This window comes from Macrosteles quadrilineatus, unplaced genomic scaffold (genome assembly GCF_028750875.1).
Source record: "Macrosteles quadrilineatus isolate MER2022 unplaced genomic scaffold, UCM_ALF_1.0 Scaffold_3__2_contigs__length_128488019, whole genome shotgun sequence".
NCBI classification, from domain to species: Eukaryota; Metazoa; Arthropoda; class Insecta; order Hemiptera; family Cicadellidae; genus Macrosteles; species Macrosteles quadrilineatus.
This window is the reverse complement of record NW_026542596.1, coordinates 122949609-122965621: the sequence shown is the minus strand read 5'-3', so window position 1 is coordinate 122965621 and position 16013 is coordinate 122949609. Positions and strand designations below refer to the sequence as shown.

General features: G+C 37.7%; 1 protein-coding gene across 3 annotated transcripts in view; it reads right to left on the bottom strand.

The window, feature by feature from the left end:
• LOC128989774 (probable ATP-dependent RNA helicase DDX46) overlaps positions 1-16013 on the bottom strand; it is an 89371-nt gene that overhangs the window by 26410 nt on the left and 46948 nt on the right. For all 3 annotated transcript variants that reach the window (XM_054411815.1, XM_054411816.1, XM_054411817.1), the window contains 5 exons: positions 10996-11196; positions 8529-8611; positions 6519-6638; positions 4337-4609; positions 3323-3438 (listed from right to left, as the gene is read on the bottom strand). In XM_054411815.1, coding sequence (XP_054267790.1) covers positions 3323-3438; positions 4337-4609; positions 6519-6638; positions 8529-8611; positions 10996-11196 — 793 coding nt within the window. The remainder of the gene's footprint in view (positions 1-3322; positions 3439-4336; positions 4610-6518; positions 6639-8528; positions 8612-10995; positions 11197-16013) is intronic.

The window sequence follows — 16013 nt, the reverse complement described above, 5'->3', positions numbered from 1 at the left end:
TCGCAATCTGGTCAGCAAACACCCTGGGCGATACTCAAGGTACCAGCTTCGCGACGGTAAGCTGTACCGTGCTGTCTCGAGGAAGGATCGACCTACGACATGGAGGGTGTGTGTGCCAAGCGACCAAGTATCCGTGGTGCTGCACGAAAACCACGACACGGCTACGGCAGGACATCTTGGGGTGAAGAAGACGTTAGCCCGAGTTGGTGGGGAGTACTTTTGGCCTAACTGGCGTCGTGAGGTGAAGGCCTATGTACGGTCTTGCGCCCAATGCCAGGCCTATAAAGTACCCCAAACGAAACCAGCTGGGAAGATGTACTTCCGACAACCCCAAGGACCGTGGTACGCAGTGTCTGCTGACCTAGTAGGCCCATTGCCTAGATCGCAACGGGGTCAGCGATTTCTGCTTGTGGTGCAGGATACCTTCAGCAAATGGACGGAACTCGCCTCCATTGCGTCTGCAACCGCAAAGAATGTGGTGACGAAGCTGAAGGCTATCCTACTTCGACATGGAGCTCCGGATGTGTTGATTACGGACAATGGCACGCAGTTCGTCGGTAAACTGGTTCGAGAGTTGGCTGCTGATTGGGGCATCACGCTACAGACAACGGCCCCCTACAGCCCACAGTCGAACCCAGTCGAGAGGCAAAACCGGGTGGTGAAGACCATGATTGCACAGTTCGTAAAAGGCAACCATAGGTCTTGGGACAACCACCTGGTGGAGTTTCAGTACGCCCTGAACACAGCTGTCCACGACTCTACTGGATTCACTCCTGCGATGCTGTGTTTTGGTCGCGAACTGAAACCTCCCTGTGCCGTCCGGGGCCCTTCGTTTGAGGTGTCTGAAACTCCCCAAGGTCCCTCGTTAAGTGAGACCCATCGCAAACGACTGGATGAGTTTCAACGTCTGATCACGCAGACACACAAGAACCTCAAGGCTGCCTACGAGAGGCAATCGACATATTATAACCTCCGTCGTAGGGAGGTGACTTACGAAGTTGGCGCGCAGGTGATGAGAAGACTCCACGTCCTGTCTTCCGCTGCTGACGCCATTGTAGGGAAATTAGCGCCAAAATATCATGGCCCCTGCATTGTGGTCGGTCGTCGAGGCACTAATCTCTACGAGGTACAAGATGAGGATTCGGCTGCGGTGCACGTCGTGCACGTGAAAGACTTAAAACCTTTCTGTGCACGTGACTAAGATGCAGAAATCCCGCAACCGCAGCGACGTCTTGCGATCCGTTTGTTCGTCCATCCTTTCGGCCACGTCAAGCAGCCGACAAGCAGCCAGAGGTAACCCTCGTCTGGGGGGTGACGTAACATCGTGAGAAGCTCTTCGCCGCGCTTCCAAGACTCCGAGCCTGCCGTACCACCCTACCTTCGTAAACCTCACGCCTACTCTTCACCTTTGGTGACTCTTCGCCCCGATTCGTTTTCGTCTAGACCTCTGAGGCAACTCGGCCTTAGACTGTCTACATTATTCCTAACTTCGTCCGCTTTTTGTCGTCAACACCCTGGAGCAGCCGGACCAACGGGGTCCGGCATCGGCTTCTGTCAACTTTTCTTAACCACGATCCTACTGTGGTGTCGTCTACAGGAAAGTTCAACAGTTTTTTTTCTTTTTTTCGGTTTTCTTTTTTTCGTTCCGAAGTGTGGAGGGGGTGTAACGGGTCAAATGTGTAGGGGGTAAAATAACGGCTAAACCACGAACTTTAAACAGCTAAACGTAAGCTGTTGAGTAAGCCTAGTCGCGACACTAAACTGACATCGTACCTAACCTCAAATTCCAAGACCGCAGACGACGTTGGTGTCAGTTTGGTTGTTTGGCTGTTCGACTGCGTCTGAGGCCGGGTTACGGGAGAGAAGATGAGCAGCGGGGTCACCTTTGAGCGGTACGCGGCTGTAAGCCTGTTAAAGCTGCCATGCGCCTGCCTTCGCTGCCAGTTTTTTTCGGTTTCTGTAGCTCGTTGACCAATCAGGAATCGTTTTAACTTTCGTCTCGATTCTGAGACGAAGGTGAAGGAAGAAGAAGATTGGTGGAGATTTGTTCATTCGTAATCCCGGCTTTTCGTAAGTTTGTTTCGCTTTTGGTTCGTTCTCGAAAATTCGTGCAAGTTAAAGTTCGTATCGCAAGCTCTGAAAGCTTAAGTTCGTATGTATTGTTTCGTAGTGAATATTTTGATATAATTTCGTCATCGGGTAAGTTTTGTAACTAACTTACAGATTATTGTATATTACTTGACCAGTTTTCGTGTACGAAACTTGGTTGAACTTGAAGGCTAGGCCTGATTCGCAGACCTAGTCATACGCCTTAACCAACAATTTGAGTAAAGTACTGCAGTTGGTGAAATATATTTTCAATTACGTTTCATAATCCGTCTTGGGACTTTCTTTTTTAATTCTTAAAACCCTTTTTTTAAAGTTCCCCAAACGTACCAAAGTCTGTTCCAGCAGACAGGTTTCTGCTGGACAAGTTCTGTCGAAGTTGGTCTAAGTTGAACACGTGAGGAAGTTAAAGTTTTAGTTTTTCGTTTTTGGCTCAAGGAGCAGTTTCACCTTTTTAGTTTCGTTTTTTTGTTCGTTCCTCACCTGGACCACTTAGGCTAACTTGTTTTCTTATCATTTTAGTAAATTCGGACTCTGTGGGAGTTAGACTAGGTTAGGCCTATTCTTGTTCTAACCTTGTTTGTTTCAGGTTGACAACTTAACTCCGTAGGTAAGCGGAGTGACTACTTAGCTTACTTGTTGATTTGTTAAGTTAGCTAGTAGTGTGTCATTTAGATATTTGCCCACAGAGTCAAGTCAAAATTATTTATTTCCCCACAAGCCCTAGGCTAGAGTGGTGATTTCGAGTAGGGTGTTTAGTAACCCGCAACGTTCGTCTCGAGCTCTGACAACCAGGGCTATCAAAGTTAGGCTATCCGAATCACTATCGACTCCTGGGAAACTCCCCGCGACCAGACTAGGGCGAATCCTGGGATCTCGTTTTCTTACCGGTGGCGTAATTTACCTCTTGTCGTCCGCCAGGAAAATTACGTCACAGGTTCAGTTGCTGATTTGTTTTTTTTTTTAATTGGTTGTTTTTTTTAATTTTTCTTTTAATATTGAGGTATTTTTTAAGGAAATATTTTGAGGAAAATGAAACCGTGTAAATGGAAATTTGCTTAGCCTACAGGTTTGTTGCGGTGGGGGTGTTTATTCTTGTGTGTTAATACCTGACATTTAGTAAATGGTTGTTACTACTAGGCCTAAGTTTACCAAGACAGTTTTGACAAGCCTAATGTATTGTTATCAAACATCATTCATATCATCAAAGACTTACCTGCCAGTACGACCGCAGCGGTGGACATAGTCCTCGTAATGGTTGGGACAGTCGTAGTTGACCACCAATATCAGCTGTTTGACATCCAACCCTCTAGCAGCAACGGATGTGGCAATCTGTAAGGTGGGATATTTCATTATACTAATTAATTAGTGATGGGGGCTCCAACAAAATGTCGGTTTCGAATCCAGATCATGGAATATTCTTATCCGGATACGTATACTGTCATAAGGAGAGGTTAAAAAAAACCAATTAGATATTTACAGAATCCAATTTAAATCATTCTGTTTTAAACAAAATTGGTAATGGTAAAGAATGCTGTGGTAGGATACAGAATGTTTTCAAATGTAAACATATGTCATGTTATGCATCATTTTAAAGCTCTAGACTAGACAAGCAATTTAGTGAAAACACAACTCCTTTATATTAATCCATTTCAAAATGGCGGCCGTATGTACGGAAAATATTGATATTTACAGAATACGCAATATCTTGGAAACCACTAAACTTATTTTTGTTCTGTTTGAAAATTCGTAATCCTCCTGAGTTCAGCTTTAATTTTATATGTGACATGTCAACATTTTAAAAACTAAATATTTTTTCGACTATTTTATTTTTTTAAACGTTGTTACCCTTGCAAATGAAAAATTTGTAATGGCAACATAATGTCAAAAGGCGTATTATATTGAAGGATCTTTTAAAATTGCAAATTGAATCCCGGTCACGGAAACGTCATCGTGGTCGTCCACGATCCACGAATATTTCATGCGGCCGTGTAAACATCATCGTCGTTTCCCGCGGTCAAGAAAAAGTCATCATATTCTATCGTGCGAACTTCTCAGACACGCCTTATGATTGCAATCTTCTTCTGTGGCTAAAATAAAAATCCCGAATTTGCTCCAAAAATACCAAAAATTTGCTCCAAATATTTCCAGGTCCCTACAAATTTAAGGTTTTTTCCCGGTTCTCCCGGTTGGTATACACCCTGTACTAACTGTTACCAAAGATACTCACCAACAACTTAACTTTGCCAGCCTTGAAGTCAACAATGGTGCTATCTCTGTCGTACTGATCAATGCCTCCATGTAGAGACATGCAAGGGTAAGATGCCTTCATGAGATCTTTGAGCAGAGCGTCTGCGTTCTCTTGTTTGTCCACAAACACAATGACACTGCCTTGGTCCTGGTACACTCCCAGCAGCTCCAGCAGCTTCAGGAACTTCTGTTCCTCCTCCAACACTACCACATGCTGCTCTACCTCCCGACAGACCACGCTGCGCCCACCCACCTGCACGACACACATTACAAGAATTACCATCGGACAGCTCGAGCTTAGTCAAATACTCTGGGCCAGGATTTAGATTTGCAGAACAAAGGGATAGCAGCTCAAGTGTGTGCAGATTTCTTTGTAAAGGCCATCTTAATCAAGTCTCTCAGGGAACAAATTATTGTTAATTTCCAACCTGTACTTTTTCTAAGATGTAGTAGCTGATGTCTCTTTATTATACAAATAAAAAATATTCCTCCATCCTCTTAGTCTGCGTGAGGTGTGTATATGTAAATAAAAAGTACAGTAGAGTCCCGCAAACTCGGCGTAATGTGGACTGGAAGGGTGGCGAGTTTGTGAAATTCCGGGTTATCGGGAACTAGGGTTAAATAGAAGGTTAAATGGAAGAACAATACAATTTTTAAGCTTTTTAAACGCCTTTTTTATTTATATGTATATTACAAGTCAGTATTATATCATCAGATATATTGTAGCCTACTTACAACAAATACTTGGTATGAGTTGCATATGATTTGACTTGAGCTGGCTTGAGTCCATGTTTAACTCGGACTCAAAAAATCACTAATTTTCTGAGACGGAAATAACTAGTATATAACTAGTATAACTTGCTCCCCCCCATAATCTTACTAATATTATAAATCTGAAAGTTTGTGAGTTTGTGTGTGTGTTTGTGTGTGTGTGTGTGTTGCTCAATCACGCATAAACTACTGGACGTATTGGGCTGAAATTTGGCATGATGATAGCTCACATTCCCGATTAACATTAAAACATATTCTTATCTCAAAAATCCTTTCGGGCTCCGCCCCAGTGGCTCTGTAGTTCCCCATGTTAACCTTATGATTTTTCATATTTAAAGGAATTAATGAATCTTAACAGCTGTTTCAATTAAACAAGTTGGTTCTGTTCTATGATGTTCAATAGCATCAAAGTTGTAAGGATTACCAACAGGGTGCAGCACTATTATTTTTTTTTTTATTTATGACAACAAATAATTTCCAACCAAAAGGTGAGTGAGCGTAGCGAACGAACTTCAACCTGGAGGTGAGTTAGCGTAGCGAACGAGCTAACCTGAAGGCAAGTGAGCGCAGCGAACGAGCTCCAACCTAAAGGTGAGTGAGCGTAGCGAACGAACTTCAACCAGGACGTGAATGAGCCATACGAATACTTATGAAGTTAAGAAAAGAACATAATATTATATTATTAGAAACTAAGAACATAATAGCAAAATAGTGCTAAATAAAGATTTATGTATATTATGTGGTGTATACTTATCTTTATCTAGCACTATTTTGAGATTATGTTCTTAGTTTCTAAATGCACAATGTTAAAATGGGCTAAAAATAATGTTATAAAAAGTTCTCATAGTTGTTCAATGATGATTAAAAATTCTTGGGTATTTCCATTAGGAGAGTGGTATACAGAAATTACAATGGTGTCTAAATCATCTATAAAAACTGCAGATGCTTCAAAAGTTAATTCTTTGCAAAACATACTAACGTCACAAATCCTAGATTGAAATTGATTATGTACAAATATAGTGGTACCTCCTCTGATATGCTCAGACCTGCAAAATGCACTAGCACAATAGAAAGCTTTGATTAACTCCATCATATGAAAGCCAATGTTCAGATAAACATAGAATTTTAATATTAGAGTCAATAATACAATTGAGTCTCAAGAAAGACAATTATATCTGGTAATTATGGACAACTTGATTTAAGGGTAAGTAAATTATAAAAATGTTGTATAATACATTAGATAGGCAGTCAAAAACATAATTATACCAGCAGAACAGAAAGAGAAAAATGTATGCCTTTAAAATGTAGGAACCAATTGTTAATTCAAATTAGATGTCATGAAAATCAAAAATTTAAGCAATTGCAATAACAAAAGTAATAGAAACACTTACCTGAATCTCGATAGGTTTATTCAAGATTCTGCGAGCCAACGCTTCCATCTGCCTGGGAAATGTAGCACTGAACATAACAGTCTGCCTGTCTGGACGAATGTTCTCGATGATTCGCATCACCTGTTAAAATGTTAATAGATAATATAGTCTTAAGGAGAATCACTGCAAATTCTTTTATGGGTAGATTTTTTTAAATTTCTAAATTTGATGAAAATCCAGGCACCACCAGTCTTATGCAACCCTTTTGTATGATATAGTGTTTATGATATATTGCAGTTACCATCTTAGTAATATTAGTTATGAAAAGAGTATTTTAACAACACAAACCATTTTAATGGCTACAATCTTTTGTAAGTTTATTATCAACAGTATAAAAGCATCTAACACAGTGTAGAACTGGCATGATTAACAGTGAATGTTGAATTATAACAGTTGTTATATTTATTGAAATGAAATGAAATGAAATATGAAATTAAATGAAATAATGTTTATTTCCCAACTAGTTCATGGTATTTTACATAATAAATTACACAAACCTTGACTTAAAAATAACTTACACAATAATATTATAACTAAATGGCACAAAGGGAAAAAAAACCTTATCAACTTATATGGAAATGGTCTACATAGGCAAGGCCTGTGCGTAGACATGAGTTGCGGGTAATTTGTTTAGTGAATGGGAAAATTATTTTTGGAAGTGATTGTTATCACGTCTGGACATAAATGTTGTCTTGCTTGGAACTGGACTACGACATTTCTCTGAAACTAAGGAGAATCTAAAGTGCTTCTCAAAAATCAAGTGATAGGTTGAGTGTATTACGTGTGTGTAAACTGTTAACTGTATGTATTGTTATGAACATGAATGGTGTTACCACAATAAGGGAGTTTGGATACCATAAAACTAGAAGATTATTTCAAGTAGTGATGGTCGGATCCGGATATCGGACTACCGGATCCAAGCTAGAACCGGCACCCGATCGGATAAAAAAAATTCCGGATCTTGGGCTGGATCCAGTTTTGATGGATCCAATTTTTCCCCTGATTTTTTACTAACACAAAGCTGTCTGACTATCGAGAGTGGAGCAAATACACAGTACTGTATATAGCCGTTTTTTCAATTTTGTTCCAGGTTCACAGTAATGATAGCCGGCATATGCACTTCCACTGGTAATAAGTTTTACCGCCAAATATTGTTCTAGGTCCACAGTAATGATAGCAGGGCATATGCACTTCCCGGTAATAATTTTTACCGCCAAATTTTGTTCCAGGTCCACAGTGCTGACAGCCGGGTATGTGAAACCTGTGAAACTCTACAGATAAAATACCCTGTGTCTGTGTACAAGAAGATTATCTGTGTCCATACAGGGTGAATAAAAAAGTCAACACTCCCCCATCTAATATTTTTCTAAGGTAGGACACAGTACAGTCTTCTTGTAAAGAGACACAGTGTATTTTACCTGTAGAACTTCACATACCCGGCTATCAGTAGGATAGGACCTACTGTGGACCTGGAACGAATTTAAGGAAGAGATTAACAAGAGGTGATCCAGGCATAAATAAATTGGATGCTGCATGCAAAAACCGCGATATAGCATACTCAAGATCAAACTATAGTAAAATATACACAGATACCCTTTTGGTGTTCATTTCATTTTATGATTTTGAAAAGTTTTAGTGTCCCCAAAAAATTAGGGATCATGGGCTCAACTGGAGATTACTCTATATATAAGATGTATTAACCTTTAAACATTACCAATTTAAATGTAAACGGTATGATTTAAATTGGCATTCTGTTAATTAAGTATTTTTTTAACCCACCCTTATGACAGTGTGGATCCGGATCTTGAAAAATTCCAGTACCAACATTTTCTTGGATCTGCCCATCACTAATCTCAAGCATTGATAATTTATTGTTATCCTCAATTATGGGACAATCTTAACAACCGTGAATGTTAAATAATATTTAAAGTCTGCTAACATTGTCTTGTGCAAAGATAACATCAAACTTACCTGAGGCTCAAATCCCATATCAAACATTCTGTCTGCTTCATCCAGCACAATGTAAGTTACTCGCTTGAGATTTGTTACCCTTCCTGTGAAAAGAAATATCTGTAAGTACAAACTGAATGCAATTGTCTCCAACTTTATTTGCTATGATCCAATGTATGGTAATAACAAAATATTATTTCTGTTAAGTATTTAATAATTTATTTAAAAAAATATTACAGTTTTACAACCAGACAATTAAATAATAAACACTTGCTTAGACTGAAATTTTGTGTCTTGAGTTTGATAATATTTCAAAGTTTAGTTCGGCTAGATGCCTCCAAAGTAACAAGAAGATCATTTGACACAACTTCTGTCTCTGTTAGTGTCGTGATCGGGTTACAATAGTGTTGTAGGCCTACATGAAAATGTTTTGTTTGTACCTGTCAAATGTGTATACAGTTTTATGTTTTAATGTAAATTTCTACAACTCGACGAGTCCAATTCAGATATTATAATGTTTCTAATATTTCTGTGTACCACTTGAAAATGCCAACGTGGCGAAACATGTAATGGATTAAAAAACACACTATTTGAACTGCAAGACTATGTTTTAATTTAGTCTAAAATTCTGTACTAAAATATATTTCAGTTTTTGTGGTTGATTTAACCATATAATTACGGCTTTTACCTATTAAGTAACTTTTAAATCTACTTTGCTAATTAATCATAAACGCCCGGGAATTTATGGATTTTGGGAATAATGCCGGCAATATTCCCTGGGAATATTTCCTCGATTTTATATTCCCAGGAATTTTACATCACTACTGCTACAAGTGATGTAAGAAGTTTTTTTTTTTTAGATTTATTAAAGGTTTAATCCGAATTGGTATAAATTCAATGAGGAATTGTATTCAGTATCATATTGAAATGAAAACGATAAATGTAGGCCTTTCCTTCCCCACATTGTGGCACTGGGTGCGTTCAAAGCCAGTGATCAGAGGGTGATTGAATAGCTTGCTTACTAAAATACAAGCCTAGGATTGGCTAGACAAGTGAACCATCTGACCGCTCAGCTTGCTTAGACCCACTGACTTCCTCCACCCACCAGATCGCATACCGTACTGCATAAGTACTGGTGCTGAGTGAACGAGCAAAAATCACTCCCAAATACAAAACTTGGATTTGTCCCCCTAACTGATAACCAACTATCAATGTAAAATTCTGCATCAGTTCTTATGTTTTTTTTTTTGCCATTAGTCATCGCCCTGACAAAAACATGTTTAGAGCAAAATGTAGCATATTTGTTAAAAAGTAGTCTTTCAGGAAAATATTCCAAATATTATTCGAGGTTTACCGATTCTCGTGTAACCTTGAGTTCCTATTATGGACTGATTTACCCATTATTGTCGTATTTGGTGGCAGTTTGGGGCTGTGAGAGCGTACGAACAAAGTTTGTCTTCCGTCTTCAGAAAAAATCCCTAAGAGCAGCCTTCAGAATATCCCGTCGTACTTCTTGCAAGCCTCTCTTCAAGGAATACAATATTCTCACATTTCCATCCATATACATACTCAGTTGTCTATCGTTTTTAAAAAGTAATTATCATCTGTATCAACCGCAGTTCCATTCAATGCAGTACACTCTCAGACAAAAAAACAATATTAAGCTACCTAAGCACAGGACAAGTTTCTTTGAGAGACATCTATTTTATAATAGTATCAGGTTTTTCAATGTGTTGCCTGAACCCCTGAAAGTGGAGCAAGACAAAGACAAATTTGGGAGAGCGGTCAAACGCATACTCTTGGAACAAGCTCCCTACACTGTGAAAGATTTTTTAAGTTGCCGATCGAATTAAGATACTGTTCAGTTACGTTTTAGTTCTAACAGCATTTATAATTTAGTTTTATTATATATTCTTGTGACGCTATTATACAGTTTTTTTCTGTGCAAAAATAAAGATGATTTGATTTGATTTGATTTGACTTATTCCCTGATTTTTCCAGACCAACAAAATTCCCTGACTTTTCCAGGTTTTCCCTGACGCTACAAACCCTGTTAGTTTATTTTATTATTACTTTGAGGATTTAGGATTTGTGTCTACTGTTGTACCTGGCCACCAAAAATCTCCTGACCAAGAGGACACAACCAAATGAACCCAATTATCTTAGTTCTTACTAACAGAAAGTCACTTAATTGCAATAAGTGTAATTAGTGAGTTGAAACCTCAAATCATACAGTCAGATTGGTCAAATACTGAAGTTATAACTAAATGTCTGTTTAACTGATGGATGAATTGATATAAAGGTGGACCAAAACTATTTATTCACCACGATATGTTTTTATTCAAAGCGTGTTGAATAAATAAATAATTCTTTATTGTCACATAAAGATTTGGATAATAGCATAGCTAATAAACAGATGACATTGTCAAGATTATTACTATCCTAAAATATACATAATATAGTTATGTCGTTATGACTGTATGCTCACCATTGTTGGCTGCTAACATGTCTATCATGCGGCCAGGTGTGCAGACGATGATCTCTGCACCTCTCTTGAGCTCGGCAATCTGCTCTGATATGCCTGTACCTCCGTACACACAGACTACCCTCAGGTTGAGGGACTTGGTGAACTTACGAGTCTCCTTGCCTATTTGCATACACAACTCACGAGTGGGCGTCATGATGAGGGCTGGGAACATACACAATGTTTGATTGATACTTAAGGGTAATGTTGCAGCATTTGTGTTGTGACAATGTTGGTTGCAGCAATTCAAGCTCAATTTTACACATTACTGGATATTGGAGTTTTTTTTTTTTTTTTATTGGACAGCTTTGTACAATATCCATTTTCCAACTTAGTTTTTGAAACATGACCAATTACTTAGCTACAATACAAATTAAACACAAAAGTTTTCCTTGAGGTGGTTCATAAAGGAAATTTAGACAATATAGTTCAAAAGACATTTACATTCTGTAAAAGCATTGGCCTCCCACTCAATTGGATTTGGATGTCACTTTAAGTTGTTAATTTTTGATGGGTGAACTCACATTGTTTCCTGCTAACGCTCAACTACATTACTAGTTAAGCTGGTCCCGCCCATGCTGCTTACCACTTCTTGTTATACACATATGCTAGCTCACTTTTGGCCAACCATAATCTTTGTACTGGCTAACCTAACGTTTGGCTTTTAATCTTATCTCATGTATTCTTTTCTTGCCAAATTAACTAAACATTGGAAGCGTTCAGAGTTCCTTAACTCTAAGTCAAATTTGCTATGCAGCAAGATGGATTTAACATTAAAATCAGTAGACTCTCAGTAATCCGGCAGATATAGGACCGTTATACTGCTGGATTAATGAAAATGCCAGGTTACTGTCCGGAATGTTATTTAAAAAAACACTTAAAATGCACTTAAAACACTTCTCCAAAGATCTCGCAATCGGGCATGATGAAGATAATGTTTCCGTAATCGTGGGAGTGGTTGATAAAGTCTAAACATCTGCGGGAGATGTTCATGATTTTGCCGCAATCGCGCATGACGATGATGATGTTTACGTGGCCGCTGGAGGCGATGATAACGTCTAAACGTCCGCATAAATAATATTCATGACTTTGCGGCGATCGCGCATGCCGACGATGGCGTTTCCGTGACCGCGGGAGTGAATTAGGATGTTTACACGGTCGCGGGGGGTGATACAATTTTTGCCGTGACCGCGGAAGACAACTATAATGTCTTTATGACCGGGGGATATGTTCATGATTTTGCCGCGATCGTGCAAGACGACGATGACGTTTTTGTGACCGCGGGAGTAGATTATGATGTCCAAACGACCGTGGGAGATGTTCATGATTTTACCGCTATCGCGAAGACAATGATGATGCTTCCGTGACCGCGGGAGTGGATGATGATGTGATGTTATGATGATACACGGCCATGGGAGATATTCGGAATTTTGCCGCGATCGCGGAAGACCTCACTCAAAAGATGTCGGATTACTGCAGTGCCGGAGAGGTGCAGTGTCGGATTAGAGAGGGTCTACTGTTTACTTAATCTGTAAAAACAAGTTTACAGGTTTTGAGTGACAAGTGACAGAATATTATAAGAACTACTAGGTGAAACCCGTCGAAATCGACGGTTACTTTCAAGGCTTAAGTTAATTCATTTAACTGCGATAAATTGGGTGAAATATACATATTTTGAGCATTTAGCATTCTTTCAAGAGTAATAAGTGTAAAAACAATAATGATATTAAATGTGTTAGTTGCAAAATTTGGTTGATCATTCAATGAATAAATTATTCCTCATACCGTACGTCATCGGAGTTATTATTAGTATGTTATATGGTATCTCTTCCTTTGGAAGAACCTTTAAATAGTATTAAAATCGTATTAATGGATCTTTTGAAGTTAAACACTTCCGTGATTTCATCAGTGTAATATGATTTTATTTCAAAAGAAAATATTATTTGGGAAGACATATTTTAACTTCAAAGGGAGGTATATCCGTTACAGTGTAAGTTATATTTTTCCTTCGTCACGTCGCGTAAGTTCATATCGTACTTCTGTGCCAATGAATGAACCCTCTAGCATTGTTTTGAGAAATTGATTGTGGGGTTACTGTAAAAGCTGGAATTCCTTGACACGGAGGATGTCAGTTATTAGTTGTCTCAGCCTTATCAATGACATAAAGTTGTCAATATAATCTCTGTACGAAATGGTATGTGTAGTGGAATACTTAAAGTGAAGTTGGCTATTATTCTTGAACTGTTAGGGGCCTCCTCATTTATATGGTCGTGCAGCTTCATTGGCAACAAATAATGCGAATGAAATAGTAATGTGGCATTTCCAAAAAGCAAAAAATACTGTAAATTGGCTGTTACGTAAATATTGACGTTTACATGCATTGTTAATCAACGTATCTTATAAAGGATGATGTGATCTAGTTTAAAAGGAATGTATGACCTTTCTGTCATGACAGTAGCTGCCCAAATAGTATTTACTCATTGGGCAATTTTTTACAGCCAAAATGTAGTGTTATTTTTAATAATGTTACCAACCCAGTAGGTTACGGTCTGAAATATATAGGCTACTGAAAATAGTTTGCCAAGATAGGTATCATTTTAGGCAAGGTTTCTGTGTTTGGATGTTATTAGACACGGTAAGAGCACAATCAAATTCTTCAGCAGATGAATTATCTGTTAGAGAAACATATATAAGCCGAATTATAAATGTCACAACTCGAGTTTGAGCATTTTGTAGCTTATGGGTAAGTTACATAGATTTTCTTTAGGCTGCTGTTCAGTGCACTTTAAGAATATATTTCTTAGAGATAAATTAAATGGTTTTTTTTTGTGTAGCGCTAGTAAACATGCACTACCCTTTTCGTTATTCTAATAACATTCTAAGGCTCTAAGAGTTCTTATTTGTATTCATATCTATACAATTATGATTTCACTAAGCTGAATGAATAAATCGACTCTGAAAAGTCTGTAGTAAATTGCAGTTTTCCAGCATAATGACTTTCTAAATCATGCACATATTTCTACATAAATATTGTAAAATGTTTTATCCAGTTGCTGTAAACCACTATTAATTTAACAAAATATGGACACGGCTCAAATGGGCACCGTGCCCTTCTGCACTTGTATTATTTTGTATTGTATTACACAATCGAAGACCAATGATTGAAAGCATTTATAACAATAATCCCATGAACCTATGATGATCTGTCTAGAATAATATGATAAAATATAGGGAAAAGGTGTGAATAGACACCAACCCCTACAATAGATGTAAGATAGTTCAATAAGAAATAATTTTAAAATTGTTGTGATAAGGATTCTCCACTGATTTCGTAATGGAACGTTATATTACAAAACATGACATGATAAAGCAGAAAATCAATTTTAACATCATAAAATAATAGGGGTGTGCGATGCATCGAAAATGGATCGAAATTTCGATTCGATTCGATTCGATGCATCGAATCGCGATTCGATTCAGTGGTGGTCAAAAAACGATTCGATTCATGAGGGAGTCAGTATCCATATACGAAAAACGCCTGCAGAAAGTCAATGCAATACCCGCAATACAGGAGCGCGTTGCTGTTGCGGTTCCTTTACGAAGGCGTTCTTATTTAATACATTCTTTGCATTAAATATAACTTTAATTGTTTTATATTTTTTTGTTTTGACATTGCAAATGATGAGAGGTTTTGTTTTTTGTCTTGATGTAAGCAGTGTGAAAAATATTTTACTACTGTAAACCTAGCCAAAACAAGATAGGTTACTCCAAAATCATTTTAAAAATAAGTCTGAAAAATTGTTACTTAATACTTAACTAGTAAGATTAATGTTATAGACTGATACATTTGGTATTTTTGTTAGGGGCTGCCGATCCCCGAATGTTCGGGCAAAAGAAAAAAAAGAACAATTTATTTCCAATGAAACACTCTTATATTATTATATCTATTATTACAGAGGAATTAAAATGTTCAAATGAGAATTAAAGATTAAGTTGGCTCACGACCTAAAGACACAACGGAGCAATTGCCGCACTGCCACTAGCCAGAGCCAGTCTAGTCGTCTACTGACAAGAGTGACAAGACAAAAGCCGTGATGCAACACTAACAGTGCAAAGAAAACAAAGTCAAAAGAATAGAAAGACTATTTATCCAGACATACTAGTTTAATCATTTATTGTTTATTCCATACCTAATAAAAAATATATTTTAGTATTTTACATAATAAATTATAAACAAAAGAAATATCTGATAATAGTGAACAGATCTGTATCTTGGTTAGATGGGATTAAAAAAATATATTTCTAAGATCCAATACAATATTTACAACTCACAAATTACAATGAATTAATTTCTTTGAAAATGATCTGTAACAGTTTTGTGTTTTTGAATAAAGAAATATATTTTTTTGTCTCTACTTCCTTGTTTCATCACTTGAATTTTGTCAGCAATTGAAGCAACTGGGTAGCAACCGGGTTGTGTAAGAGGGGAGGGGGAGGGTCTATGACCTTGAATGCACACATCGTTGCCCGGGCCTGGCTGTTGAGAGCGGTTCATTGTTTTTGTTGACATACTACTACCCTTCCTTCAGAGAAAAAGACCCTGCTGTTCCAAAAACATTTTGGGTAGTTTAAAAACATTGACCTGTTGTCCAAGGGCACTAGAAGTTAGCATTTAACTTTCTTATCTCTTAATTTAATATTATTTTAATCTTCTATATATTATTTAAGAGTTACTTTTCGGGTACCTAATTAATTGTGATATTGTTTGGCTTTATTTTATGGATTTTTAATTCTTTTCATTCATTAGCTATCAAAATCAGTTGTTTTAGGATTTTAATCTCGTGCAGTAGGTCTATACTACTGTATGACATGATATGCATTTTTTACAGTCCTTAATAATTATACCATAAACAACGTTTGTGTGTTATTTACTGTTTTTGAGTTTTATAGTAAATTAGTTTACACAATATCTTTTCTTCAAT